General features: G+C 48.8%; 1 protein-coding gene across 7 annotated transcripts in view; it reads left to right on the top strand.

The window, feature by feature from the left end:
* The window catches only part of ZFP64 (ZFP64 zinc finger protein), a 75,587-nt gene that overhangs the window by 41,178 nt on the left and 6,448 nt on the right, over window positions 1-27,961 (top strand). For 3 of the 7 annotated variants that reach the window (XM_086331310.1, XM_086331311.1, XM_086331312.1), the window contains 2 exons: window positions 20,713-20,862; window positions 21,007-21,069. In XM_086331310.1, the coding sequence (XP_086187436.1) occupies window positions 20,713-20,862; window positions 21,007-21,069 (213 nt within the window). Of the gene's footprint in view, window positions 1-216; window positions 357-14,573; window positions 14,977-15,102; window positions 15,542-18,188; window positions 18,323-20,712; window positions 20,863-21,006; window positions 21,070-27,961 lie in introns of those variants that run through there. The other 4 variants (XM_086331318.1, XM_086331316.1, XM_086331317.1 and 1 more) reach the window with 4 other exon arrangements.

A 27,961-nucleotide genomic window follows, 5' to 3' on the forward strand; every position in this document is an offset into this window, starting at 1 on the left:
CTAAGTCACTTCAGTCATGTCCGACTCTGCAACCCCATGGACTGTAGCCCACCAGGCTCCTCTGTCCAATGTGGTGCTAAATGCTGAACGCAGTTATCTCAGCCTCCTAACAGCCCACAAGGGAGGCACAATTATTACCCACATTGTGCAGAAACAGATGTTTCCCAACTTGCCTGGTGTAAGAATCACCTGGAAACCTTGTTAAAAAGGCCCACAGCCACAGCCCAGCTCTGGGAATACCAATACAGAGCACCTGTGAGGGGGCCTGAGAATCTGTGTTTTAGAAATAGCACCGTGGACTATTTTTCTGATCCAGACAACATGGGAAATACTAAAGAATCAAAGGCTCAGAAAAGGTAAGAAACCCGCCCAAGGTCACACAGCAAATTCCCTTGTAATGTTTCAACCAACAGCCCACACTCAAATCACCTACCCCCATTCGAATCAGCATGTTTTCTCTGGTCACGACCTTCATCCAGTCTGGTAAATCTGGGATTCTTCTCTACTCCCACCCACCCCTGGACCTCCCTGGAATATTAAATGGACTGGGAAGTCGTTGCTGGTGTGCCTGCCGCCCCCGCCCCCAGATGTGAGTGACAGATGTGTTTTGTTGCATGTTGGTTCACAGCTATAATTTGGGAAATTCAAAGGTAGAATCTTTGCTCTGAGCTTCTCACACACAGAATAAGATCTGTGTTTGATCCAAGAGAGTAAAATATAAGCCTGTTAGCATTCTTCCAAAAGGAAAAGGCCAAAAAAGTAAATAAGCAAATGGTGCTCCTCGGGGAATGTTAGCTCCTGGGAGAGTTGTTTATTTCTAGAGAAGCAATACCACATTTATATCATGTATATAGAGACCGTGTGGTCCATTATCCAGTCTGGGACAGAGTGAGGCGGCACTGCTGCTGATTAGGACGGGAGAGCAGGTCTAAGTAGCTTCCAACACGCCCTTAGCACCCATTCCAAGGGAAGCCCAAGCCCAGAAGCTGTAAAATAACGCCTAATGCTTTGCCCTAGAGATGGAAGACAGCAACACAACATAGGGCAAAGGTCAGAGTTTCATATCCCACCGGTCTGTCTTCCAAGAAAAATAACAAGTCACACGCCACAGAGCTGATGGAGTTTGAGTTTTGAGTTTTAAAGATAAATGTGCTATTACTATAAATGTATCATCTTTATCTGTTCATTCTCCGCCGTGTGACTGTATTCCTATTTCCAATGTTAGTAGGCATAGTGGATTAGATTTCTATTTCCATCCCGGCCCCCCCCTCCCTGGGACTGAGTCATCCTTACCCACTGTCGCCCGTTGGTATCGTGGTGGGTAGAGTGGCTGCCTGGCCCCGTTGGCTCTGGGCGAAGCTTTGTGATTTGCTCTGGCCAATGAAGCCGATGGGAAGAGGGGTTCTCACTGTGCCTGTACAGCTTGGCTCTTCCTGTCACTCTCTCGTGACCCGTCACGAGAAGAACATGCCCCGTGTAGATAAAGACCCAAGGAAAAACGAGCAGCCACATGGAGTTGACCTGAACCTAACCCAACAGAGCCACAGTGACTCCCAGATCCGTGAAAAAGAACATAAAGATTTGTTGTCAAAAGCCATGGAGATTTTGAGGTTGTGACACAGCAAAAGCTAACACAGGAGACTATTTGTGAACGTCCTCAATTTACGATTGTCTACTGAATTGCGTAGCCCGCGTTTAGCATTTACCTGAATAAGACAAAGTTTTCCCTACAATACCACTTTAAAGTCACTTTCAACACAAGTATGATGAAAAAAGTATTTGTCCTTATAAACTGTGAATGCAAATCCAGCTGGTCTCTTCTTCACATCTTACCTCCTTTTCCTTTTTTTTTTTTTTTTTTAATTTTTGTCAGTTCCCTTTTTTCAGAAAGGGAAAGAAAACTGCCCAGAGGACTCCCCACTTGGTCTGCCCAAGACCTGTTAGTCTCCCTGTGGGCGTCTTTGGTTCGAAGTAGCATTTTCCCTGCTGGCTCTGAGACTCAGCGCATTCCAGAAGATACATGAGAGGGACAAAGCGCTGGAGATGCTTCAGCTTTTAAGACAGTTTAAACCTTTTCTTAAAGAGGGTTCCATTCACTTCTACCTGACTCTAAGTTACTATGTGTCTTCAGAAAGATCAGCAGAGTTCAGGTTGATTTGAAAGATTTTTATGTTGAAGGATCCACGAGAATTTAAAATTTTTTCAGTATTAAAAGTTCTTGCAAGTTAGTAAGTTGGCAATCATCTTTACAGACCTTTCCACCTAATCCAGTGTAGACAGCAGGAGTGCATGCTAAGTCACTTCCGTCGTGTCTGACTCTGCAATGCTATGGACTGTGGCCGCCAGGCTCCTCTGCCCATGGAATTCTCCAGGCAAGAATACTGGAGTGGGCTGCCATTTCCTCCTCCAGGAGATCTTCCCAACCCAGGGATCGAACCCAGGTCTCTGCATTGCAGGCGGATTCTTTACCATCTGAGCCACTAGGGGTAAAAAAAAAAAAAAAAAAAGTGGGCTCTTTGAAGCAGTTTGTTAGAGCTGGTTCTATGAAGTGCACGTGGATATCATTCAAAGCCCTCACAAGCCTGGGTTGTACAGCAGACCCGTGGAGAAGTGGAACATGGATGGCAGTGGTTAGGAAGAAAGGCTCTGGAGTCAGATCAATGTGGGTTAGAATCCCAGCTCCGTATCATCCCAGAGAATGAAAATGGCCCAGACAAGTGACGTAACCTCTCTGAACCTCAGTTTCGTCTTCTGTATAATTGAGGTAATAACCATGCCTGCCTTATAGTACTGTAAAGAAGAGTTAAATAAAATAATGCATGTTAAATAGAATAATGCATGTTAAGGTACAGAAAATTAGCAAAGGGGAGAAGAGAAAGGGGACAAATTAGGAGTGTGCGATTAACAGATACACACACTACATGTAAAACAGGCAGCAAGGATAAACGGTATAGCCATCTCCATTATCTTATAATAACCTATAATGGAATATAACCTACGAAACTACTGAATCACTATACTGTATACCTGAGACTCACATAATATTGTAAAGCAACCATACTTCAATTTAAAAAGAAAAACAAAAAGTAATGTATGTTAGGTACCTAACACATGTGAAAATGCTCAGTCGTGTCCAGCTCTTTGCGGCCCCGTGGACTATACAGTCCACGGCATTCTCCAGGACAGAATGCTGGAGTGGGTAGCCTTTCCCTTCTCCAGGGGATCTTCCCAAGCCAGGGATCGAACCCACGTCTCTCATGTCTCCTGCACCGGCAGGCGGGGTCTTTACCACTCACAGCACCTGGGAAGGCCAGTGCGAACCAGAGGAGGTCTCAGAGCTCACTCACAAGAGCGGCATTTCCGCAGAGGCTTCAGCAGCGCGTGCTGGCAGCAGCGGCAGTCTCTGGGAGCAGCAGGGCCCGCCTTAGGGGTTTCCAGCGTCAGCACCGCAGAACCCCTGCAGCATGCCGAGCGGACGTGCCCCGTTCGGTACCTCGTTCTGGCCCGTCTCCCTGTCTCCCTGTCGCCCGAGCTATGCTCTCAGCTCCCTCACACGCTGCCAGTCAATTCCTGATCTGGAGCAGTTGGCCAGCAGTTTCTGTTGCTTGTAATCAATGAACTCTAATTGATTCACTCCCAAAGAGAGAAGCTCTGATGGGATCTGTGGTCACTGGTCTTTACTGAGGACGCCAGTTGGGCAGAATTTGGGGCCGTATCAATGTACACGTGGTTGCTTAGACTCAGCACTTGCACTTGGCTAAAAAGCCAGCTCGGATGTTTTCGGTCTAATAGTGCAAACCTTGCTTCCTTTAAACAAAAAGATGCCCCTACCGCCACTAGGGGAATTCTCCTTCCTTCTGAGAGCTTAACGGGTTCCAGTGTGTGAGGGCCGGCCTTCCTGCGGGGAGGGCATGTGTCCCATGCCGGGCCAATCACAGTACCCTGTGACCTTGGTCGAAGCTATCAGTCCAATAGCAAAGGTTAATCAGTGAGTTTATCCTATAAGGCAACAGAAAGAGTTGCTGGTTTCCACAGAAATAATTGACAGTAAATATTTATCATCTCTGCTGCAGCCCCTCAGTTCTGTAGTTCTAGCACAAGAGCAGCCACGTGAAATGAAGCTGCTTAGTCATGTCCGACTCTTTGCGACCCCATGAACTGTAGCCCGCCAGGCTCCTTTGTCCATGGGATTCTCCAGGCAAGAAGACTGGAGTGGGTTGCCATACCCTCCTCCAGGGATCTTCCCGACCCAGGGATCGAACCCAGGTCTCCCACATTGCAGGCAGGTTCTTTACCCTTTGAATTACTCAGGAATCAGCCACAGATAAATATGTAAATGAGTGGAGCCATGTTCCAATAAAACCTGATTTACAGAAACATGCAAATGGGCGAGCTTTGGTCCACAGACCACAGCTTGCTAACCCCTGGCTAAAGGATGGGTTTATGACCCAAGACAAGCCAATCAGGCACTTTGTAGATACTCAATAAAATCAATAGATTATAATTTGTATTTTAAAGTATTTTATTTAAAATACTTAAAGTATCTATTGCATTTTAAAGTAGTTTTTAAAGTTATTATGGTGTAAGGGTAGTAGGTAGATGGCTGTCGATAATAATAATAATAACTAATATACTTGATTCTTTATTGTCAACCCCTTTACACATATTTCCCTTTTAATACTCAGAAGAACTATTCAAGTTAGGTAGAATTATCAACCTCATTTTACAGATGAGGAAACTGTGGCTTGAGGAGGTTAAGTTCAGTTCAGTTGCTCAGTCATGTCCGACTCTTTGCAACCCCATGAACCGCAGCATGCCAGGCCTCCCTGTCCATCACCAACTCCCAGAGTTCACTCAAACGCAAGTCCATCGAGTCAGTGATGCCATCCAACCATATCACCCTCTGTCGTCCCCTTCTCCTCCTGGCCTCAATCTTTCCCAGCATCAGGGTCTTTTCAAATGATTCAGCTCTTTGCATCAGGTGGCCAAAGTATTGGAGTTTCAGCTTCAGCATCAGCCCTTCCAATGAACACTCAGGACAGATCTCCTTTAGGATGGACTGGTTGGATCTCCTTGCTGTCCAAGGGACTCTCAAGAGAGGAGGGTAAGGGACTCATTCAAAATCACACATCTCTGAAGAGCTGGACTCGGGTGAGATAATGCATGTGAGATGTGCTCACACATGCTCACACGTGAGCCTCTGTGATCACTGGCACCATCGCAGCCATCACTGCCACCACTACCGATGCTTCTCGGGGTGGGGGAGGTTAGGTCACCTTCCCAGACCAGGCCTCGGACCTGCTCTGGAAATGCCCCAGTTTAATAGGGAGAGGGGGGAAGAAGAAACAGGAGCTGGTTTCACTACACCCTGTTGCCATCAAAGCCTTCGTGTCTCCTCCCTACCCACCTCCTGCTCCAGCATTCCACCCGCCTCTAGCCAGACAGGTTTCTCGCAAGTGCCGTGGCTGATCTCTGCACGGTCTGTTCCCTCTTTGCCTCATTTCTCTGTCTGCCCAAGACCTGCTCTTCCTACACTTCTGGGGTTATGAGTCTGCCTCCTACGTGAAGCTTTGCCTGGCCACTGTGTGAGTCTTTATCCTACTGTGTGGAACTGTTTACTTATTTTTCCTCTTGCCTACTCTGTGACTTCCTCAAAGGCTTACTGTGGCATTCCTAGAGGTCAATACAGCACCTCACACTCAGATGGAACCAAATGAATTTTTGTTAAACAAATGAATGGTTCTGGAACAAGTGCTAGTAGAATACGTCAGAGCCAGGGAGTCTGTGCGCCATAACATCAGTTCAGTTCAGTTCAGTCGCTCAGTCATGTCTGACTCTGCGACCCCATGGACTGTAGCCCGTCACACCTCCCTGTCCATCACCAACTCCCGGAGCTTGCTCAAACTCACGTCCATCGAGCTGATGACGCCATCCAACCATCTCATCCTCTGTTGTCCCCTTCTCCTCCTGCCCCCAATCCCTCCCAGCATCAGGGTCTTTTCAAATGAGTCAGCTCTTCGCATCAGGTGGCCAAAGTATTGGAGTTTCAGCTTCAACATCCGTCCTTCCAATGAACATCCAGGACTGATCTCCTTTAGGATGGACTGGTTGGATCTCCTTGCAGTCCAAGGGACTCTCAAGAGTCTTCTCCAACACCACAGTTCAAAAGCATCAATTCTTTGGCGCTCAGCTTTCTTCACAGTCCAACTCTCACATCCATACAGGACTATTGGAAAAACTATAGCTTTGACTAGATGGACCCTTGTTGACAAAGTAATGTCTCTGCTTTTTAATATGCTGTCTAGGTTGGTCATAGCTTTTCTTCCAAGGAGTAAGCATCTTTTAATTTCATGGCTTCAGTCACCATCTGCAGTGATTTTGGAGCCCAGAAAAATAAAGTCTGACACTGTTTCCACTGTTTCCCCATCTATTTCCCATGAAGTGATGGGACCAGATGCCATGATCTTCATTTTCTGAATGTTGAGCTTTAAGCCAGCTTTTTAACTCTCCTCTTTCACTTTCATCAAGAGGCTCTTTAGTTCCTCTTCACTTTCTGCCATAAGGGTGGTGTCATCTGCATATCTGAGGTTATTGATATTTCTCCCAGCAGTCTTGACTCCAGCTTGTGCTTCTTCCAGCCCAGCGTTTCTCATGATGTACTCTAAGCAGGGTGACAATATACAGCCTTGACATACTCCTTTCCCAGTTTGGAACCAGTCTGTTGTTCCATGTCCAATTCTAACTGTTGCTTCTTGACCCGCATACAGGTTTCTCAAGAGGCAGGTCAGGTGGTCTGGTATTCCCATCTCTTGAAGAATTTTCCAGTTTGTTGTGATCCACACGGTCAAAGGCTTTGGTATAGTCAATAAAGCAGAAGTAGATGTTTTTCTGGAACTCCCTTGCTTTCTTGATGATCCAGCGGATGTTGGCAATTTGATCTCTGGTTCCTCCGCCTTTTCTAAATCCAGCTTGAACATCTGGAAGTTCTCGGTTCATGTACTGCTGAAGCCGGGCTTGGAGAATTTTGAGCATCACTTTGCTGGCGAGTGAGAGGAGTGCGGTGTGACCTAATGTGTGGACACTAACAGAGTCTGAGGATGACAGTGGGCTGGGTGATTTCAGTGTCACCGGAAAGGAACAGGAAACGCGTTTTTCTCACGAGCAGGTAGGATAACTGAGGAGTCCAGGCCTGCCACACCCAGCCGCACAGCTAGACGTTCAGAACGCTTGTTCTGGGAAAACGTTCCTTTACCTTCAGGAACGTCCACCTGTGGGGCCAGCCGGCGGGTCGGAGGCCGTTTCCACCATAAAGGTCCTGATCCACATTGTTGCGTACACAGCATCCTCCTCCAGTACTTCATGCTCATCGTTTCAAACTCTAGTCCATGCCGGGGAGGGGCTGGAGTGACGGAGGAGAAAGGAAAGGGGGGAGGGACTGAGGATCTGTATCATGGTTATTTCCATTTTCAGCTAAGACTGTGTTCCAGTGACTGCGGGCTGCCCAGGTGGCGCTAGAGGCAAAGAATCCACCTGCTGATGCAGGAGATGCCAGAGATGTAGGTTCAATCCCTACATCGTGGAGGAGGCAATGGCAACCCACTCCAGGATTCTTGCCTGGAGAGTCCCACGGACAGAGGAGCCTGGCAGCCTATGGTCCATAGTGTCGCAAGGAGTTGGGAGTCAGACACGACTGAAGCAACTTAGCACTGGTGACTATTTAACTAGCTTCTACTTTTTTTTTTTTTAATTTTAATTTAAAAAGTTATATATTCTGACAAAGTGAAGTGAAGTTGCTCAGTCGTGTCTGGACTCTTTGCGACCCCATGGACTGTACAGTCCATGGAATTCTCCAGGCCAGAATACTGGAGTGGGTAGCCTTTCCCTTCTCCAGGGAATCTTCCCAACCCAGAGATCAAACCTAGGTCTCCTGCATTGCAGGCGGATTCTTTACCAGCTGAGCCACCAGGAAAGCCCAGTGGCTCAGCTGTGTATGCTATATATCCCATATATGCTGCTAGGGATATAAATTAGTACGGCCACATTGAAGGAGAGTTTAGCATTTCCTAGGAAATTCCTCCCACACTACATTTCTCAAAGTTACCATGCATGAGACTCACCGGGGGATTTTGTTATTAGTAAGATGCAGATTCTGGGCATAGAGAAACTTACACATATGAATCAGGAAACCTGTGCAAGAATGTTCATAGCGACATCGCTCATGATTACAAATTGGAGATCACCCGTCGGCAGTGAAGGTGTAGATGAAGTGTGAATATATTCACGGGGCGACAGTGAACGAGCCACGGCTGCCTGCAGTGACGTGTTGACTCTCACAGGCTTAAAGGAGCAAGGGAAGGAAAGTCAAGTCATACCATTCCACGAGCAGCAATACTAAGCAACGTATTTAGCTGATGGAGCTGTTTTTAAACAATGCACAGAATTAGAGATTGTGGAAGCAGGTGGCTGAAGGAAGGAGAAGCCGAGATGGAACGCGTGAAGGGCGTCTTTGGTGCTAAGAATCTTCCACTTCTTCCTGTGTTGATGGTTATTCAGGTGTCATTCCTTAAATTGCACGTTTATGTTTTGTACGTTCTTGTACGTGTACCAAATTTAAAATTTTCAAACTTAAAAGAGTGTGAAAAGGCATACAGCCAAGATGTCCGTCACTCAGACGACTGTGTCAGAAATACTGCTGTCGTGTCGCCAGAGATAACTCATGTTACCAGCAACCTGGTCTCCTCTGCATTCACAGCTTTATGCGAGAATGTGCGTATATGTAAATGTGTTCAATTTGATCACAACACTATTGCGTGTGTGCGTGCATCTTGAAGAATATTCTATCCGTGCACGGGGAAACTATTTTTATGGTCACAAAGAATTTATTCCATTGTATGATATAACCATAACTTAGTAATTTTAATTATTAACTTTTAACCATAAAGTAGTATGTGAACCCGCTCCTCCCTATTTAAAAAAAATATTACTGGGTATAATGTTCTCTTAGGCACATCTGTGGATATTTGAGGCTCTCCAGTCCTTCCCCTTCCAAACTACTCCCTGCTCACAGCTTCCTTAACTCATGGCCAGTACGCATGCGTGCTCAGTCTCTCAGTCATGTCCCACTCTTTGCAACCCCATGGACTGTAGCCCACCAGGCTTCTCTGTCCATGGGATTCTCCAGGCAAGAATACTGGAGTGGGGTGCCATTTCCTCCCCCAGGGGATCTTCCCAACCCAGGGATCGAACCTGTGTCTCCTGCAGTGGCAGGCAGATTCTTTACCACTGAGCCACCTATGGGAATCCCATAGCTAGTGTGCATTCTGCTAAAACGTTTTGCCCCTGGACATTCATTTTTTTACCACTGGAAACATGTGGAATGGAATATGTGTTTCTGTCTATGTGGGCTTCCCTGGTGGCTCAGCTGGTAAAGAATCCATCTGCAATGTGGGAGACCTGGGCTCCATCCCTGGGTTGGGAAGATCCCCTGGAGAAGGGAAAGGCTACCCACTCCAGTGTTCTGGCCTGGAGAATCCATGGACTGTGCAGTCCACTGGGTCACAAAGAGTTGGACACGACTGAGCGACTTTCACTTTCACGTCTTTGTAGGACTTGTTTTTCCTCCTCAGTGCAGTCTTATCTAGAGCTCTAGCCATGCCTGTGACCATGAATCTGCCTGAGTACTGTTATTTGCTGTCTGATGTGGCTAAGCCACAGCTGAATCTAACCGTTCCTCTACTGTCGGCATTTAGGTTGTCGCTCAAGGGCTCTTGCTGTGACAGTGGTATTGCAACAAACATCCTCAGACCTGCCCCCTTGGCACAGGTGCACCCGTTTCTCTGCAGAATCGATGGGAAGCGGACCTGGCAGGCCGTCGGCAGGGCGCGTCTAAAGACTCATTGCCGGATTGCCCTCCAAAGGGACTATAAACACTCACACTCCCACCAGCAATGCACCAGAGGACTGACCTCCTTGCACTCTTACTAAAAGTAGATGTTATCAGCATTCCCAATTTTTATTGAGCTGATAGGTTAAAAAAAAAAAAAAAGGACTTTATGGTTAATATTCATTCCAATAATTGGGCTTCCCTGGTGGCTTAGTCGGTAAAGAATCTGCCTGCAGTGCAGGAGACCCAGGTTTGATCTAGTCCTAGTCCAGTATTCTTGCCTGGGAAATCCCATAGACAGAGAAGCCTGGCAAGTTACAGTCCACGGGGTCTCGAAGAGTCGGACACAACTTACCAACTAAACCACCACCACCCTTATAATTAATGATGCCGAATGCCTGTTACACATTTCTTGCCCAGAATCTGCATTTAGCATGATCCCCAGGTCATTCTTCTGCACTGGAGTCAGAATCTGCTTTTTAACAAGGTCCCCAGTGATGCCCACGCACAGTTTGAAAAGGGCACTGGGAGAGGAATAGCTGGACCACAGCGTACACTCACTCCCCTCCACTAACCTGGGGTGTGCGTGTGTTTATCTTTTCTATTCAGACAGGATATAAAATAGTACTTCAATGTATTTTTGACTTGTATTTCTTTCATCGTAAGTGAGCTTGGACCTTCTCAAATTCTTATGAGCTATAGTTTTCTTCTCTGGGAACAGTCAGAGAGAGAATTGTGTTTTTATTTATTTCTCTTAGAAAAGAAATTACTCGACTAATTAAATGAGTATTAGTACTTATTTACCAGAGAAGAAACTGGCACGAAGGCATGAGAATATGTAGCTCAGAAGGGCTGCTCATGTCAGCACACGCTTGTTTGCTCCCTGTTTATTCCCACAGAAAACGAGGATCTGTATCAAGTTCACTGGAACCACCAATTCTTTTTTTTTTTTTTTAGTCATACCATGAAGCTTGTGGGATCTTAGTTCTCCAACCAGGGATCAAACCCGGGTCCTCAACAGTGAAAGCCCAGAGTCCTAATCACTGGACTTCCAGGGAATTGCAGGAACCACCAGTTCTAGATGAGCATTCGCTGCTATTATAGATAACTATATCTCTTACCCTACTGTTATAAATAACTGTTCACATTTACAGTCCCGCCTCTGTAGCAGACACTGTTCCCTGTACTTTACACGTATGAAGTTCAGTCACCCTCGCTACCACCCTGGGTGTATTAGCATCCCCATTTTATTGATGGGAAAACTGAGGCACAGGGCAGCTTTCTCAAGCCCACGTGGTCTCAGAGCTGGGATTCTCACCTCGGCTCCCCCAGTACATGTGCTTTGTAATGATAGGATACTAACTCTGAAATCTTTGCAATGCTTTGTAAGGAGATGCTGAGTGACTAGGGAAAATCTCCTGTATAATTCACATGCATTATCTCTTGCAAAATGCTTGCTTAAATTATCAAAATTACATATATACTCCATTTTTCTTTTACAAAGTGACAAGCCTTAAAAATTGACTTTCTCTGTGAAGAAAGGGAACTACCTAACAACTATTTTTAAAAAAGCAAGATAAAAGTTATATATATAAAGAATGAGAAGTAACTAAGGAACTTCCCTAGCAGTCCAGCAGATAAGACTCCACGCCCCCAGTGCAGGCACCACAGGTTTGAACCCTGATAGGGGAACTTCCAGATGTTCAAGCTGGATTTAGGAAAGGCAGAGGAACCAGAGATCAAATTGCCAACATCCATTACATCATCAAAAAAGCAAGGGAGTTAAAAAAAAAAAATCTACTTCTGCTTTATTGACTACACCAAAGCCTTTGTGTGGGTCACAACAAACTGTGAAAATTCTTCAAGAGATGGGAATACCAGACCACCTGACCTGCCTCTTGAGAAACCTGTATGCAGGTCAAGAAGCAACAGTTAGAACTGGACATGGAACACCAGACTGGTTCCAAATAGGAAAAAGAGTACGTCAAGGCTGTATATTATCACCCTGCTTATTTAACTTCTATGCAGAGTACATCATGAGAAACGCTGGACTGGAAGAAACACAAGCTGGAATCAAGATTGCCGGGAGAAATATCAATAACCTCAGATATGCAGATGACACCACCCTTATGGCAGAAAGTGAAGAGGAACTCAAAAGCCTCTTGATGAAAGTGAAAGTGGAGAATGAACAAGTTGGCTTAAAGCTCAACATTCAGAAAACAAAGATCATGGCATCTGGTCCCATCACTTCATGGGAAATAGATGGGGAAACAGTGGAAACAGTGTCAGCCTTTATTTTTCTGGGCTCCAAAATCACTGCAGATGGTGACTGCAGCCATGAAATTAAAAGACGCTTACTCCTTGGAAGGAAAGTTATGACCAACCTAGATAGCATATTCAAAAACAGAGACATTACTTCGCCAACAAAGGTTCGTCTAGTCAAGGCTATGGTTTTTCCTGTGGTCATGTATGGATGTGAGAGTTGGACTGTGAAGATGGCTAGCGCCGAAGAATTGATGCTTTTGAACTGTGGTGTTGGAGAAGACTCTTGAGAGTCCCTTGGACTGCAAGGAGATCCAACCAGTCCATTCTGAAGGAGATCAGCCCTGGGATTTCTTTTGAAGGAATGATGCTAAAGCTGAAACTCCAGTACTTTGGCCACCTCATGCGAAGTGTGAAGAGTTGACTCATTGGAAAAGACTCTGATGCTGGGAGGGATTGGGGGCAGGAGGAGAAGGGGACGACAGAGGATGAGATGGCTGGATGGCATCACTGACTCGATGGACGTGAGTCTGAGTGAACTCCGGGAGTTGGTGATGGACAGGGAGGCCTGGCGTGCTGCGATTCATGGGGTCGCAAAGAGTCAGACACCACTGAGCGACTGAACTGAACTGAATGCGAAGAACCAACTCATTGGAAAAGACCCTGATGCTGGGAAAGATTGAGGGCAGAAGGGGACAACAGAGGGTGAAGTGAGATGGTTGGAGTGAGATGGCATCATTGACTCAATGGACTGAGTTTGAGCAAACTCTGGGAGATGGTGAAAGACAGGGAAGCCTGGCGTGCTGCAGTCCATGGGGTCGCAAAGAGTTGGACACGACTGAGCGACTGAACAACAAGAGGCAACAAGTGCCACCTGATAATCCTTCTGAGACATTTCAGAAAGACACACAACAAGCCAGCATGGATGTCCTGAAGCGGCTTTCCCTGCGTGTGTGCCCGGAGGACTTCCCTGGTGGCTCACTCAGCAAAGAGCCCGCCTTCAGTGAAACGCAGGAGATGCGGGTTCAACCCTCCACCCCGGGCCAGGAAGATCCCCTGGAGAAGGAAAGGGCAACCCGCTCCAGTATCCTTGCCTGGGAAATTCCATGGACAGGGGAGACTGGCAGGCTACAGTGCACGGGGCCGAAAGAGTCGGACACGACTTAGCGACTAAGCCGCCACCACCACATGTGCACTTAGGCACACATCCCAAAGAAAGCTTTAAAAGTTGCTTTTAATAAACGTCGTGAAAATTTAACCTTGAGTGACTTCACTGGGTTTTACACAGACATGTTTACAATCAATCTACAACTTGAAAATCAACAGGAAATTTGAGGAAAACAGCTGTCTTTGAGAAATATAAAAATTCGCTTCTCGCAGGCAGTCCCCTGGGGTTTGTCAACGGTAAACTTCACAAAAGGTGAATGAATTACTGGATGAAGCGGAAACCGCACGGGGCCGAAGCAGCCACTGACGAAAAACTCACCGGCGGCTATGTTACAAATACGGATTCCCAGGCCCCGCCCCCACGGTTTCAAAGCTGAACCTTTTTACCCAAAGGCCCCACGTGACTCTCAGGTTCGGGCAAGCTCCGGGCACAGCCCGCCTTAAGTAACTCCCCAACCGAAGAGCGCAAACACCTGGGGCTCGTAGGTGGCGTTCTGCTCCCAGTTGGATGTCGCTTACCTGGTGCCAGGAGGGGTCCCCTCGGGTCTCATCAAGACCCAGCCAGTCTGAGCAAGAACACCAATTAGCTCAACCGCCCCCCGCTCCCAGGACCTCGCCTCGGTCACCTGCCGGACGGGGTCCGCCCCCCTCTTGGCCCCAGGCTTCCTCTGTGTGGTCTCGGACCGCGGGCGCCGGAGTCCCGGGACCGGGCGAGGAGAGGGGGCGGATGGGGAAGACGCTGCGCAGAAATACAGATTCCTGGGCTGCCTGAAGCGAAAACTTGCGGAATCTGCATTTTTACCCAGCTCTTCCAGGACCAGTGGGTTCACCCTGCAACTGTAGCCTAATTTAAAATTTAAATTCGAATACGCAGCCACGAGTGCAAGTCGTGCTTCCCAACCTTGGCTGCACATCAGAATAACCTGGGGAACTTAAAAAAAATTTTTTTTAATATATATACACACCAGTGTCCAGGGTTCGGTCCAGACCAATTAAGCCAGAATCTAAAAGCGCTGCCTGGGCAGCAGCCGCCTCACCTGGGAGCTCGTTAGAAATACAGAAGCTCAGGCCCCACCCCAGACCCACTGAATCAGAATCTGCATTTTAACGAGATCCCCAGTGATTCGCGCGCACATTAAAGTTGGAGGAGAGCTGTGCTTCTAAAATTTTAATGGGCAAACGAATCACCTGGGGACCTCGTTAAAATGCAGACACGGTTTCTCAAACTTTAATGTGCATGCGAATCACCTGGGGAGCTTGTTAAAATGCAGATTCTGATTCCGCGGGTCTGGGGTGGAGCCCGAGAGTCTGCATTTCTAACGAGCTCCCAGCCGGTGTGGGCTGCCCGGGTCCGCCCCGCGCTTCCCCTGGAGTCCAGAGGTTTGGCTGCGGGCCAGTCCGCAGCCAGGGCTCCTGATAAACCGTCCTGCTGGGCTGATGAGCAGGATTGCCGGGACGTGCGCGCTCCGGCCGAGCCTGGTTAATTCTCGAACTCCGGGAATTGGCTGTGTGAGGCTGGCCGCTCGCAGGGAGTTGCCAGAGCCCCGATCCTAACGCCATGTCGCGGCGCAAGCAGGCCAGGCCCCAGCATCTCAGCTCCGAGCAGCCGCAGTCCGCGAGCCGGGAGTTAGCCGAGGCGGCCCCGGAGGCGGCGGGGGAGCCGGGTGAGTGGCGCCGGGGACCCCGGGTGCTGGGGGCGGTTTTCTCCGACTTTCCGCAGACCCACGTGGATGCGAGGTCCCGGCCCTTGGGCTTGGGCGGGGCGGTGAGGCTTCCAACTGGAGTTCTGGGGCTCAGACCTTGTTACCCTTGCCTTTGTAAGTTACACACACACACCCTTGTGAATTAACCCTTCTCGGGTAGATTACGTCGCTCCCGGAGTCGCTCTCCTGCAACCACTCCTGCCCCCCAGTCCCCCAAGCGCTATTCGATGACGGTTCGTCTCTCGCCACACCTTGGAAGGATGCTCTGAGATCCCTCCGGAGGCAGCCTTCGGCGTGCCCGGCCTCCTTGGCGCCGGGCTGGGGCTGTGCGCCTCGGAGGTGGGCGTTCTGAGACCCCAGGCGTCTTCGTGGGTGTTGGGGGCGGAATGTCCGAGCTTCTGCCGGGCCCTGGAGAGAGGTGCTGGAGCGGAGGCACTGCGACCGGTTCCTGTCTGGAGCTCGAGGCCGCTGGGGACCGGAGCCGTGACTCCCGAGATAAAGCGGTGGCGCGTGCAGCGTGTTCGGGGTGAGCGCTGGGACAACATCGAGCTGGGAGGGGCCGGGGTGCTGCCTGGGGGCGGCCTCTCGGCGGAGGGCACCGTCTAGGAAGACTCCTGAGGCTTTGAGCTAGCGGTAGAGACGGCCGAGGGCGTCAGCGAGGCTGGAGCTGGGGCGGGGGTGTCCGGCTGAGGTCTGAGAAGGGCCGGGGGCCCCGGGCTCCAGTGAGGGTGTCGACTTTTACTCTGAAGTGGCGCCAGGGTTTGGGGCGGGAGCGGGGTCAGGACGGTGGTGGGGTGTAGGGTTAGAGGGGTTCCAGGAGAAGCCTGGAGACCCTGGGCAACCCTGAGTGCCCCGAGGCAGCCTCTGCTTCCGAAGACCCTGCGAGTTGGGGAGCTTTGAGAACTCACTGGATTCCTCCGGCTCCCACCCCGCGCTCCTGGAATCCCAGGGGTGGAGTGGAGTCGGGGAATCTGCATTTCTAAGGCGCTTCCCGTTGTGATTATCTTGTTCTCCGGTAAGACCGTGTAGGTTCCTATTTCAGGTCTCTCCACCCCACCCACCCCCGCGATGAGTTGCTGCCTTTTGCTTAGCCAGGAGCTGTTGAGAGGAGCCCTTACTGGAACTTTCTCCCCTTCTCCCTCTCCCCCCCCGCCCGCCGCGCCTCCGCAAGGGAGAAGGGGGATCTGGTCTCTTCTGCGAAAAAGGGCAGACCTCCAGCAGCAGGTCTCTGGTGGGTTCTGATGACCGCACTGCTCCCAGGGAGGCAGTGGAGGAGAGGAGCAGCTTAACGAAGCCACTCCTAAACTGGTGGTTTGTATATAAAAGTAAAGCTTGGCTGGGTAAAACTTCTGCAACCAAAACACCCTGTCTCTGCGCTCAAGGTGTAGAGTGCGGATAGGCAGGTAGAACCAGGGTCTTCCTGGGGGTGGGGCAGGGCTGCGGATCCTCTGTAAAGAAGAGTTGGGGTGGTACTGGGGATGTTGAGTCTTGTCGGGGGAGCGATAATATAAGACCTTTCTTGAAGAAACACAGGCTGTCCAAAGTGAGTGCTATGGGCTACTTTTTACTCCTGCAAACGGCGCTTGGACGGCAAACTCCTGGAGCCTTGCTGTGTTTGGAGGGGTTGGGGAGGGTGTTCTGTGTTGTGCGGCACTAGGGGGTGCCAGGGCACCTCAACACCAGCCACCACTGCAGAGAAAAACAGCCCTGTAACTGATGTTCCCCTGCACTTGTCTCGGGTCTGCTCTGCTGAGCTAGAGGCCTGCCCTTTTTTTTAAGGTTGGGCGTGCGTGTGCGCGCGTGCGCTTAGTCGCTAAGTTGTGTCTGACTCTTCTCCAACCCCATGGACTGTAGCCCACCGGGCTCCTCTGTCCGTGGGATTTTCCAGGCAAGAATACTGGAGTGGGGTGCCATTTCCTCCTCCAGGATATTTCCCCATCCCAGGGATTGAACTCACATGCCTGCATCTCCTGCATTGGCAGGTGGATTCTCTACTACTGAGCCACCTCAGAAGCCCATTTTTTAAGGTTGGGCTGCTCTTCATTTGCAGATGGCTTTGCAACTCATGTAGCTTCTGGAGGAGACAGAATGACTCAGATCAGTTGGTAGACTTCAGTCACCACCAGAGAAAAGCTACTAGAGGCAGGAAAACAACCTTGCCAAAAGAACACCAGCAGTTTCTCAAAAGGTTAGAAGGGCCATTGTGCTACCCTGAGTTCTCACTGTCAGATGCGGCCCACCTCCTCCTCCAGCCTAGAAGGGTCTCCGCCCCAGCTGCACCTGTCTCAGGAGAGCAGGCTTCCCACCTTCCTTCCTTTCCTGGAAGAAGGAAGTCGCCTCTGAAGCTCTGCCGTTTTCTGCCTGGGTGACCCTTTATAGCCTTGGGCACAGTTTTCTGAGAGCTTTAACCCAACAGTCTCCCTCTGCCTGCCTTCCCATCGGCACTGTGAACTGTTTCCCTCTCCCTGAGAATTTGCTGGCTCGTGTGTGTGCACATCCGTGAATATAACCAGGAGCATCTGTATAGTGCTGACTCAGAAGGTTCTTTTACGGAAGTATGTTAAGGAGTTTAATCTTCGTCTAAACCTGGGAAATGGGGACCAAAATCCTCATTTTATAAATGTGGAAACTGAGGAACTCAGCCAGGGTCACACAGCTAATAAGTTTCAGATTCCAATTCAATTCTTTATCAGCTGGCTTCCCAGGCAGGATCGTAAACCACTGTGCTTCACAGCCTACTACTTAGCTTTCCAGTCTTCCTGGTTTCGGTGGGATTAAAAACCCTCAGGAGTTGAATGGCTTTCTTTCCTTAACACGCGAATTGCTAAGCAATGCGAGGTTTTGCCTTCCTCTGAGAAGCACAGTGATGGACTTCAGACCTGCCAAGTTTTCTGATTCGCTGAAAACTTTGGCCCAGCAGCCTTGAGCAGCAGCTCTGAGCCAGGTTCTCTTCCCGCACAGCAGAAAGTCTCAGTGTGGTGCCCAGACCAGCAGCATCAGCTGGGAACTTGTTAGAAATGAAACACTGCCCGCTCCACTCTGGGCCTCAGGAGGGGGAGGCCCTGCCGCCTGTACCTTAACCAGCCCTCCAGGTGACTGTGATGCGCGGGTAGTTTGAGAAGCTAGGCTTGGAGTTGTGCTTCTCCCCACTTGATGGGCATGGGCCTCACCTGGGGATCTTGTTAAAGCGCAGATTCTGTACGTCTGAGAGCCGAGGTTCTGCCTCTCTAACAGGCTCTTGGATCATGCTGGCGTTAGTACTCTGAGGACCACCCCTTGAGATCAAAGGCTTAGAGAGTAGTATGAGGTTGGTGTGCTTTAAAACGCGTTCCTGGGCTCACCCCCGCCCCAGTTAACGTGGGTGAGGCCTTGGAGACTCCGTTTAACCCCCAGTTGAGGTGGTTCTGTGTTGCGGGGGGGGGGGTCCCGTGCATCACTGGGTGGTGAGCAACGTCCCTGGCCTCCACGTACTAGATGCCACATCACAAACGTGTGCACACGATCGTCACAATCTAGAGTGCCCCCAGGTGTTGCAAAATGACCCCCCGTTGAAAGGCATGGGCCTGGATCCCTTGTTCAGTCCCTGTTAAGGGGCTTCAAGCATCGCAGCTCCTTGGATGTGACGCCTGCGGCCCTTTTGCTGAAGCCCTATGATAGCATTGACGCGATGGAGGCTGGACGCTGTGCTGGGAATTTACATAGTACATCTCTTCTTACTCGGAGGCGGGTCAGTGATGCCTCTTTACAGCGAAGTAAACCGAAGCTCGGAAAGGTTGAGTAAGTTGCCAGTAATCACACAGCTAGCACGCGACTAAGCAAACCCTATGCCCTCATCAGCGTGTTCTGCAGGTTCTATGGTAAGAAGGCTTGCTTTGACCAGCCTGTCAAGGAAAGCGGAATCCACCTTCCGTGTTGTTTGTTGTTCAGTCACTGAGTCATGTCTGACTCTTTGGAACCCCACGGTCTGTAGCCTACCAGGCCCCTCTGTCCATGGGATTTCCCAGGCAAGAATACTGAGTGGGTTAGTCACTTAGCCGTATCTGACTCTTTGCCACCCCATGAACTGTAGCCTACCAGGCTCCTCCGTCCATGGGATTTTCCAGGCAAGAAGACTGGAGTGGGTTGCAATTTCCTTCTCCAGGGGATCTTCCCAACCCAGAGATCAAACCCACATCTCCCACTTGGCTGGCAGATTCTTTACCACTGAGCCGCCTGGGAAGCCTGGGATCAAAAGTCCCTGACTCTGGGCTGTAATTCATAAACTATTTAATACATTTTTTCTTTTCAGACTTAAAATATTGACAGCACCTCTTTTCACTGGGTCTTAAATCTATTTGGAGAGAAATCACTTTACAGTCTTTGAGGAGCACTTGGTCTTTGTTATAGACGTTTTTAAAGTTTCCTGTTAGATGGAACCTTATGAAATAATCTGGCCGTTTTGGCTGGCAGAAACCACAGTTACACCTGGGTCAGCCTTGCTAACAGAGGGTTATGCGATGAACTTCATGAACCAGAGGCTCGGTTTCAATCACTAGTTACAAGTGGCCGATTGCTTCTTCATACAGACATTGCCCTGCCCGGGATTATTTTGATGCACATCAGACATGTACAATCAATAGCCATCCCCAAACTACTAGAACACGGCTTCCCATGTGGCTCAGTGATAAAGAACCCACCTGTCCATGCAGGAGAGTCCGATCCAATCCCTAGGTTAGAAGATCCCCTGGAGGAGAGCGTGGCAACCCCACTCCAGTATCCTTGCCCAGAGAATCCTGTGGACAGAGAAGCCTGGTGGGCTACAGTCCATGGGGTTGTGAAGAGTCGGACATGACTGAGCGTGAATGCATGCAAACTACTAGAATACTCTTTAAAACTTCAGTTTCATCTTCACGCCTTAAAAACTTCCCTTAAACGTTCACTTAGTGTTGGTACATTCTGGGGTCTTAAATGGATTTTACAGTATGTTTAATCAGGATCCCAGAAAGTCCTGATACTGCAGACCATCTCAAGTCTTTTAGTCTCTAGTTTTGTTTTTCTTCACGTTTCAGGTTGAAACGGTGGCATTTTAACCTGGAGAGCAGTGACACTTGAAGTGTGATCTGTGACTTGTTGCTGAGTTGAGTTAAAATAAGTTCAGAAACCACATTTAAAAGTAACTCGGCAAACATCCAGCTTTATGTCACATGTGAAGCGTTTGGGCTTTTACTGTCTTATTCCATTTTTCTTGTACTTTGTGTTTATTCTATAAAAACGCTAGCCTGGTGGGTTGGAAGTTATTTTACAAACCAGGTCTTCCCCCACGTCGTTTGAGAGGCTCTGTTGCAAAGCCTGGATCTTGGCAGTCGTGTCCCTGGCACATTTCCATGTTCCTTTGTCCCCTCTGCTTCCTGGAAGTTGGTGAAGAGGATGGTTGTGACCAGAATGTGCATGGCTTCTAATCTGTAATGTTTGTGGGTTTTTTGGGGGGTGGAGAGTAGGGGAAAGTAAAATAAGCCCAAAGCTGCTCTAAGACTTGTGTGCTCAGCTGTGTCCGACTCTGTGACCCTGTGGACTGCAGCCCACCAGGCCCCTCTGTCCATGGGATTTCCCAGGCAAGAGTGTTGGAGTGGGTTGGCATTTCCTCCTCTAGGGCATCTTCCTGATCATGGTGCTTATATTTGAGAAAGCAAGTAATACTTTCCATTGTCTTGATTTCAGCTTCGGAACTAGATAACGATGTTCCCAAACCACCTTGTCCCTCCGCTGACGGCAGTGACGCCCAGAAAGCCCCTGTCGCAGCTCTTCCCTCCGAGTCAAAGGAACCAACAGCAACCCTTGGGGAGAGGACCTTCAACTGCTGCTATCCAGGTGAAGGGTAGACTCGATGTTCTGAGCCCCTTCCCTGTACCCGGCGCGGCCACGCGAGCTCAGGCACTGACTCGCCGGGATTTCAGATTCTTCGTACCTTCCTCTTTGAGGTTCTGTTAAGGGAACCTGTTTTTTCTTTTCTAGGTTGCCACTTCAAAACTGTGCATGGCATGAAAGATCTGGACCGCCACCTAAGAATCCACACAGGTAGGTACCCGTTCATTTGTTCCAAAGTTGCATGTTGGAAAAAAGCCCGAGAACACGAATGTATGATGGTGAGCCCGACGCAGAACGTTTCTGCCTCAGGACGCAATCTAGTGGGAGAGGCTGGGACCTGAAGAGTCTCAAAGGCAGTGATGGTAACTGACAGGCGGGGGGAGACTGTTGTAAGCTGGTGATGGCAGACTTTTTAGAAGAAGAGGTTCTTCAGGTATGAAAGATGGCTGAGGAGTCGGGCGAGGAGAGGGAAGGACTCCAGGGGGAGGGAATTGCTGTGCAAAGGCGTGGACGGAGCAGAATGGGTGTGGGGTGCGGTTGGAGAGAGGGGCAGAGGAAGGGTCAGCACAGAGGCCCTGTGGCCATAGGGGTCGTGGGTAAGAGCGGTGAGGCTGCTTCTGGATGGAAGGTGCCTTCTGAGCAACCACCCGCGCTGTTGAGAATGCAGAGAAACCAGATGTCCTGGAGCAAAGGAATGACCTAGAAGCAGGCTCTGCAAACTGCGTACTGCCTGTTGTCATGCCCGGCTCGCCTGTTACCTACGGCTGCTGTTACAAATAATAGAAGAGTAAGCCCATCATATATTAACAGCTGCATGAAAAATAACTGTTCCTGGCCCTACAGTGGGATTACTAAATAGTCATGGAAGACCACGCGGTGCACAGAGCCGGAGACACACCGTCTAGTTCGTTACAGACACCCTCTGGCTGTGTGAGTTGAGATACTGATCTCTCTGCTCTCTCAGAAACCATACTAAATGACTTAAACACAATCAGTGTTCTTTTTCTCAAGTACAATTTAAGAAGCCAGGTAGTCCCCAGCTGGTGGGATATAGCTGTCATTCTAACAAACAGCTTCGTCTCCTGGTCCGAGGCAGCTGTTCCAGACCTCAGTCTCTCAGCTGGTGGAGAACTGAAGCGGGAGGAAGGCTCTGAGGTTCCCCCAGGCCAGGCCCCTGAAGCGGCCTCCCGGTGACTAGCCGGATGATGAGCAGGACTCAGTCATCACATCAGGCACGAAGCGGGGCTGGAAGATGGCTTCAAGAAGGGCAGCCACATGCCCAGCTGAAATCGAGGCTCCAGCATCAAGAGGACAGCTTTCTGGATACCTAGTCTCTCTTGGAAATGGACGGTGGGCTGTGGAAGCTAGAGAGCAAAGGGCCAGCTTGGCCTGGGAAGGGTGGAGCGTGAATGGCCTCCTTGTGAAGCCTCGGGAGATAGGGGTGCCAGGATGATGGCAGTCACCTGCAGCCCGCAGGAGCCATTTGAACAAAGACGAGAGACTCCCTATCAAGTTGGCCGGGTTAGGCAACTTCAAAGTGGGCGACTCCGTCCTGAGGGTAACCAGGCAGTGCTTCTCCCTCGGGGCAGTCCCGAAACCCGCATGAACAGGATGGGGCCTGCGGGTTGTCAGGCCCCTATGGCCACGGTACCAGGAGGACCTCGAGAGATGGGCGGGGGCTAGACTAATGTCTTATTGGAGTGATACAAAGCATGAGGGGGATCCGGAAGTCCAAGGTGAGGCCATGTCCTTGGCGGGGCTCCCTGCGCCGGGGTGGAGATGCTGGGCAGGCCCATGCTGCCTCTGGAAAGCAGGAGTGGGCCCTGGGGCACTGGTAGCGTCTTTCCCCATGGTTGCAGAAGGCCAGCGTGTTTCTGTCCTGCTGGCGAGTGTGGTGGCCAGCCCCATGGTTTCAGGGACTCAGGGTCCTGTGTTGTTGCTTGGATATCCCGAAGATTGGCGTGGTCTCAGATGGCTTGTGTTAGTTGATGAGTCATGTCCGACTCTTTGGGATCCCAGGGACTGTAGCCCACCAGGCTCCTCTGTCCACGCAATTTCCCAGGTAAGAATGCTGGAGTGGGTTGCCTTCTCCAGGGGATCTTCCCAACCCAGGGATCGAACCTGGGTCTCCTGCGTTGCAGGCGGATTCTTTACTGAGTCCTACCTTTAAAGGCAGCGTCCTGGAAGTTACACGTCATTTCAGTTGATGCCCGATTGGCCAGAACTTAGTGGCGTGGCGATTCTTAGCTGTGGAAATGAAGTCCGGGAGCTTGAAGTCTTGAATCTGTGTGGCAAGTGCCCAGCTACAAAGAGACGGTTCTGTTACCAAGAAAAAGAACTCACATGTAGACCACATGGCCTCTCAGCGCAGCTGTGAGAGGGAGGTGGGGGTGGCAGTGTGTGCAGGGGGCGCTTGAGGCGGAAGCTGGACCTTTGCCAAATGGGTAGAACATTGATTTTCCGACCACCATTTTGAGATCCTTTACGCTTCAAACCTGAAGATCCCCCGAAGAATTTTTTAATTGACAGTTACTGCATTAGAAGTTAAAACCAAAACTTTTACTTATAAATGAATAAATTTACAGTAAGCCCACTATATGTAAACACTTCTATGAGAAGTGACTGTTTTCCAAAACAAAGCAAGTAACAGTGTATATACATCTGCAGACATGTCTTATTTCATGGTTTAGCTGAACTCTCACCCCTGTATCCCAGTCCAGTCTATTGCTGTGTGTTCCTTAGGTTGGAATGTAAGAGGAAAATCTGGCTGCTCACATAATGTAATTGGAAATGGAGTATTTCGATAGTCTTTTCAGGTAATGCTACACCAGAATACAGCAAAGGGTAGTTTGTTAAATATTAGTTGCTGTATAGAATTTGCAGTCATTTCCATAAATTTTTCAAACTTGTTAAATTCCATTTGTCTGTTTTCAGCTTTGAATGGCCCTTACTTATGCTTGACTGGCTCTCCAAACCATACTTGGTTTGACAGTCATACGCCAGTCATTTGGGAAAATATGGCTTTTGCTAACTTCTGTAATTCTTCCAAATGTTGATCCATTTCATTGTACTGTAGGAGAAAAATCATGTTTAATTATGAATCTCAGTAGAAATACCTAAAGCTAGGATGCTGCAGGCCTGGGATAGTGAGGGATATATGTTTTGCAATCCAGACTGTCTAGAATCCAAAAGTTATCATCCCAGTATTGTCACTAACTTTCCTTGACATGACTGGCTCACTTAGTTCACATTTAAGGAAACATCTGCCAAACACCAAATCTGAAATACCCATGGTTTTTTTAGTTCTTTCAAGTCAACACAGTCCAGCGTAGGGAAGCGCCGGTGCAGCCACCCCTCAGGCACTTGCTGTCAAGGCAGCCGAGTATTTTGGTTTACAGCACACTTTTTGTAGTGTAATTGACATCTTTAATAGGGAAATTTATCATTCAAATTCCAGATATACTAAATAAGTTAAAGTCTATAACTTACTAGGAAATATAGGAGGACAAATTTATGCTGAAAATAGGTAAACACAATTAGCAAAGTCCACCAAGAAGACAGATTAAATATGACTAAAGCTAAAACTTCCACTGAGACATCATTATGACTAAAGTTAAAACTTCCACTGAGACATCATCAAGAAGTTAAGAAATTTGCAACATGGGGCAGAGTTCATCTTCTGAACACACAAGGATGCCTGCAAGTCAGTGATGGCTCCCATAGAAAAGGATCTGAGCAAGCAGTCACTCAAACAGAAGTGCCAACATTCAGATGAAAAGCCCACAGGAATAAAGTACAAAAGAAGCACAAGAACTGTGTTTTCCTCAGAGTGGGCTAGCTGAAAAGTACTCAATTAAGACTGTGAATCAGGAAACACGGCACTTAATTCAAGCATTGCCGCCCCGGGCCGCCCCACCGCCCAGGTCAGGATGTGGCTCTCTTCAGGGAAAAGCCGGGGATGAAGGGTGGGGGAGCGATGGGGGGTGTGGGAACTTATTAGAGTGCTGTCAGCGGCAGAACGAGCTCCAGAGAAGTTTTGCATGTTCTCTCCCGGCCCCTGGCTGCCTTGTGTACTCTCGTAGGTCGTTTATGCTTTTGAATTGCCCTGGTAGATTGTCATATGCAAATCGTGTTTGTCTTTCTGCTCGATCTAGAGTGCCTTGGTGCTCTGGGTCAGAGTTGAGTAGTGGTGAAGCAAACCATCCGAATCTTACTCCTGACTCTAATGAAATATCTTGATTCCCCACCCCACCTTTGGCTACTCTGCAAGAGCAGCTTATGGGATCTTAGCACCCCAACCAGGGATCGACCCCAGGCCCTCGGCAGTGAAAACACCCAGTCTTAACCACTGGACTGCCAGGGAGTTACTTGGATTTTTTTTTTAACCACCATTTGTGGTTCAAGTCCTTAGGATCCTTGTGGAAATCATTTTGTCATGTCTGAGAAGTTTTTGTTTTTATTCCAAGTCTGCGGAAGTTGGTTTGGGTCTTTGGATGTGTATTGTTTGGCTTTGGGTTTCTCCATCAAGAATGATAGTTGAGGGGCTTCCCAGGCGGCTCGGTGGTAAAGAATCCACCTGCAATGCAGGAGACACGGGAGACACGGATTTGATCCCTGCGTCAGGAAGATCCCCTGGAAAAGGAAATGGCAACTCACCCCAGTATTGTAGCCTGGGAAATCCCATGGGCAGAGGAACCTGGTGGGGTCCAGTCCTTGGGATAGCAAAAAAGTTGGACACAACTTAGCTATTAAAGTATAAAAAAACAAGTGACGGTTGAATTTCAAATGTTTTGCACTTAAGATAATTGTCTGGCGTTTAACCTCATAAAGGACATTGTCTTCCAATGTTTGTTTTATCCCACTGTATTTCATCACTTGGTGTTGATCTCAGGGTTAATCTGTCCTAAAGTGAGTTGAGACATTTTTTTCTTTCCCTCTGCTATTAAACAATTGAACATGGAAACACTTTTGCTGGAAAATTGGGTAGAACGTGACCACAGTACTCCGTTTACGACTTTCTTTTCCCAGAGTCTGGAGAGTGCATGGACTAGGCTGTAATGACGATGTCCATCTCAGTGGCCGTGGAGGCCAGCTCCGCTGAGCCCCGTGTCCCCAGAGTCAGTGGCAGCCCCAAGCCTTGTGGTCTCCCCTCCAGGACCCAGCTGGGGAGGCAGCCTGTCTGGAACACGCCAGCTAAAGGTGCTCTTAACCCTTTTTTCCTGCTGTGGACTCCTGGCAATTTTGTGAAGCTTACAGAGCCCTCCCAGAATAATATTTTTAAACATAATAAAATCACAATAAACTATATTTAAGTACAGATGCTATCAAAGTGTTCGTTGTGAAGTATTTTAATAGACTACCCGTGCTTTCCTGAAGAGTGAAAGTGAAGTTGCTCAGTCGTGTCTGACTCTCTGCAACCCCATGGACTGTAGCCCACCAGGCTCCCGCGTCCATAGGGTTTTCCAGGCAAGAATACTGGAGTGGGGTTCCATTTCCTTCTCCAGGGGATCTTCCCAACCCAGGGAGAGAACCCAGGTCTCCCGCATGCTAGGCAGACGCTTTGCCATCTGAGCCACCAGGGGAGTCCTGAAGAGTGGTACAGACCGAAAGGTCACCGCCACCTGGGAGCTCAATAGAAACACAGAATCCCAGACCCGCTGACCCCGAAACTGCATTTTACTCCTTGTTTCTATGAATTCAGTTTGAGAAATGGGGAGATAGCCATCGAAGGGTATGAACCTGCAGCTCTTATAAGAGGAATGAGTTCTCGGAATGTACGGGAATGGTAAATTCCAGTTGGCGATAAAGGAGATAAAAACTTAATCCCTTCTCATACAAGGTCTGGAACTCCTTAAATTTTACCCACAGGGCGCAAATTAAGAATCCTTGCTCTTCCCAGGAAATAAATCCAATATTTTATAATAACCATAGTGTAATAGAACTTTTAAAACTGTGAATCAGTATGTTGTACACCTGAAACATAGTTCAAAAAACCAAACTCAACCCCTGATCTGGTATGTTACAGGTCATCTTGAACAAGAGAAGCAAGTGTAGCCAACCAGACTCTTGCTGTCTTGGTTTTTTGTTTGGGGCTTTTTTGGCCATGCCACATGGCTTGCGGGATCTTAGTTCCCAGACCAGGGATTGAACCTCTGGCCCCTGGTGGAAGTGCTGGGTCCTGACCATTCGACCACCCGGGAACTCCCAAGATACTGGCTCTTAACGTCTGCTCCTCTCCATTGTGCAGAGCCAGTCCCATGTCCAGCCCGACAGTGATGGGATCATGCAGCCTAATTCTCCTGAGAAGGATAGCAGATATTTGTGCAAAAAACAGTTTGCCTTGGGGCACGTCTCTAACATAGCAGTTTTTCTAAATTTGTTATTGCTCTGTTTTCTTTCTTAATTCAGACTGTAATTTTGTATCTTCCTGGACATAGCCATTTTATTGAGTTGTCATAATTGATTGTCAGCTTCCCTGGTGGCTCAGACGATGGAGAATTCACATGTGAAGCAGGAAACACAAGTTCTTTCCCTGGGTGGGGAAGATCCCCCGGAGAAGGGAATCGCTAGCCACTCCAGTGTTCTTGCCTGGAGATTCCATGGATAGAGGAGCCTGGTGGGCCACAGTCCATGAGGTCGCAAAGAGTCAGACGCGACGAAGCGACTAAGCACACACATGCACAGAAATTAGCTGGAGTAAAGTCTGACTTAATAGTCATGATTAAGTTAATCTATCTGTCCCTTCTTTCCAGTGTCTATTAAAATGGATTGTAACCAGGTACAGTGCCGTCCCCTTCCCCCCAGGATGTTTGGTAATATCTGAAGACGTTTTTGAGTCTCAGAACTGGAGAGGAAGGTGCTGCTGGCATCTTGTGGGGGAGGGGAAAGGGATACTGCTAAACATTTTACAATGCACGAGACAGGGCACAGCCAAGAATTACCTGGCCCCAAATGGTTGTAGTGGCAACATTGAAAATACTGGTCTACTGGTATCTTTTCTTCAAGCAAACCTCCCTTTTTAATAGCCATTCTTTTGTTTTTATTGATCAAGCGCTGTCTGTCTTCACTTCTTCTAGTTGGTTTTTTGGTGGGGGTTTTTTTT

Source organism: Bos grunniens, chromosome 13 (genome assembly GCF_055505025.1).
Source record: "Bos grunniens cultivar Pamir isolate PY7600 chromosome 13, Bosgru_T2T1.0, whole genome shotgun sequence".
NCBI classification, from domain to species: Eukaryota; Metazoa; Chordata; class Mammalia; order Artiodactyla; family Bovidae; genus Bos; species Bos grunniens.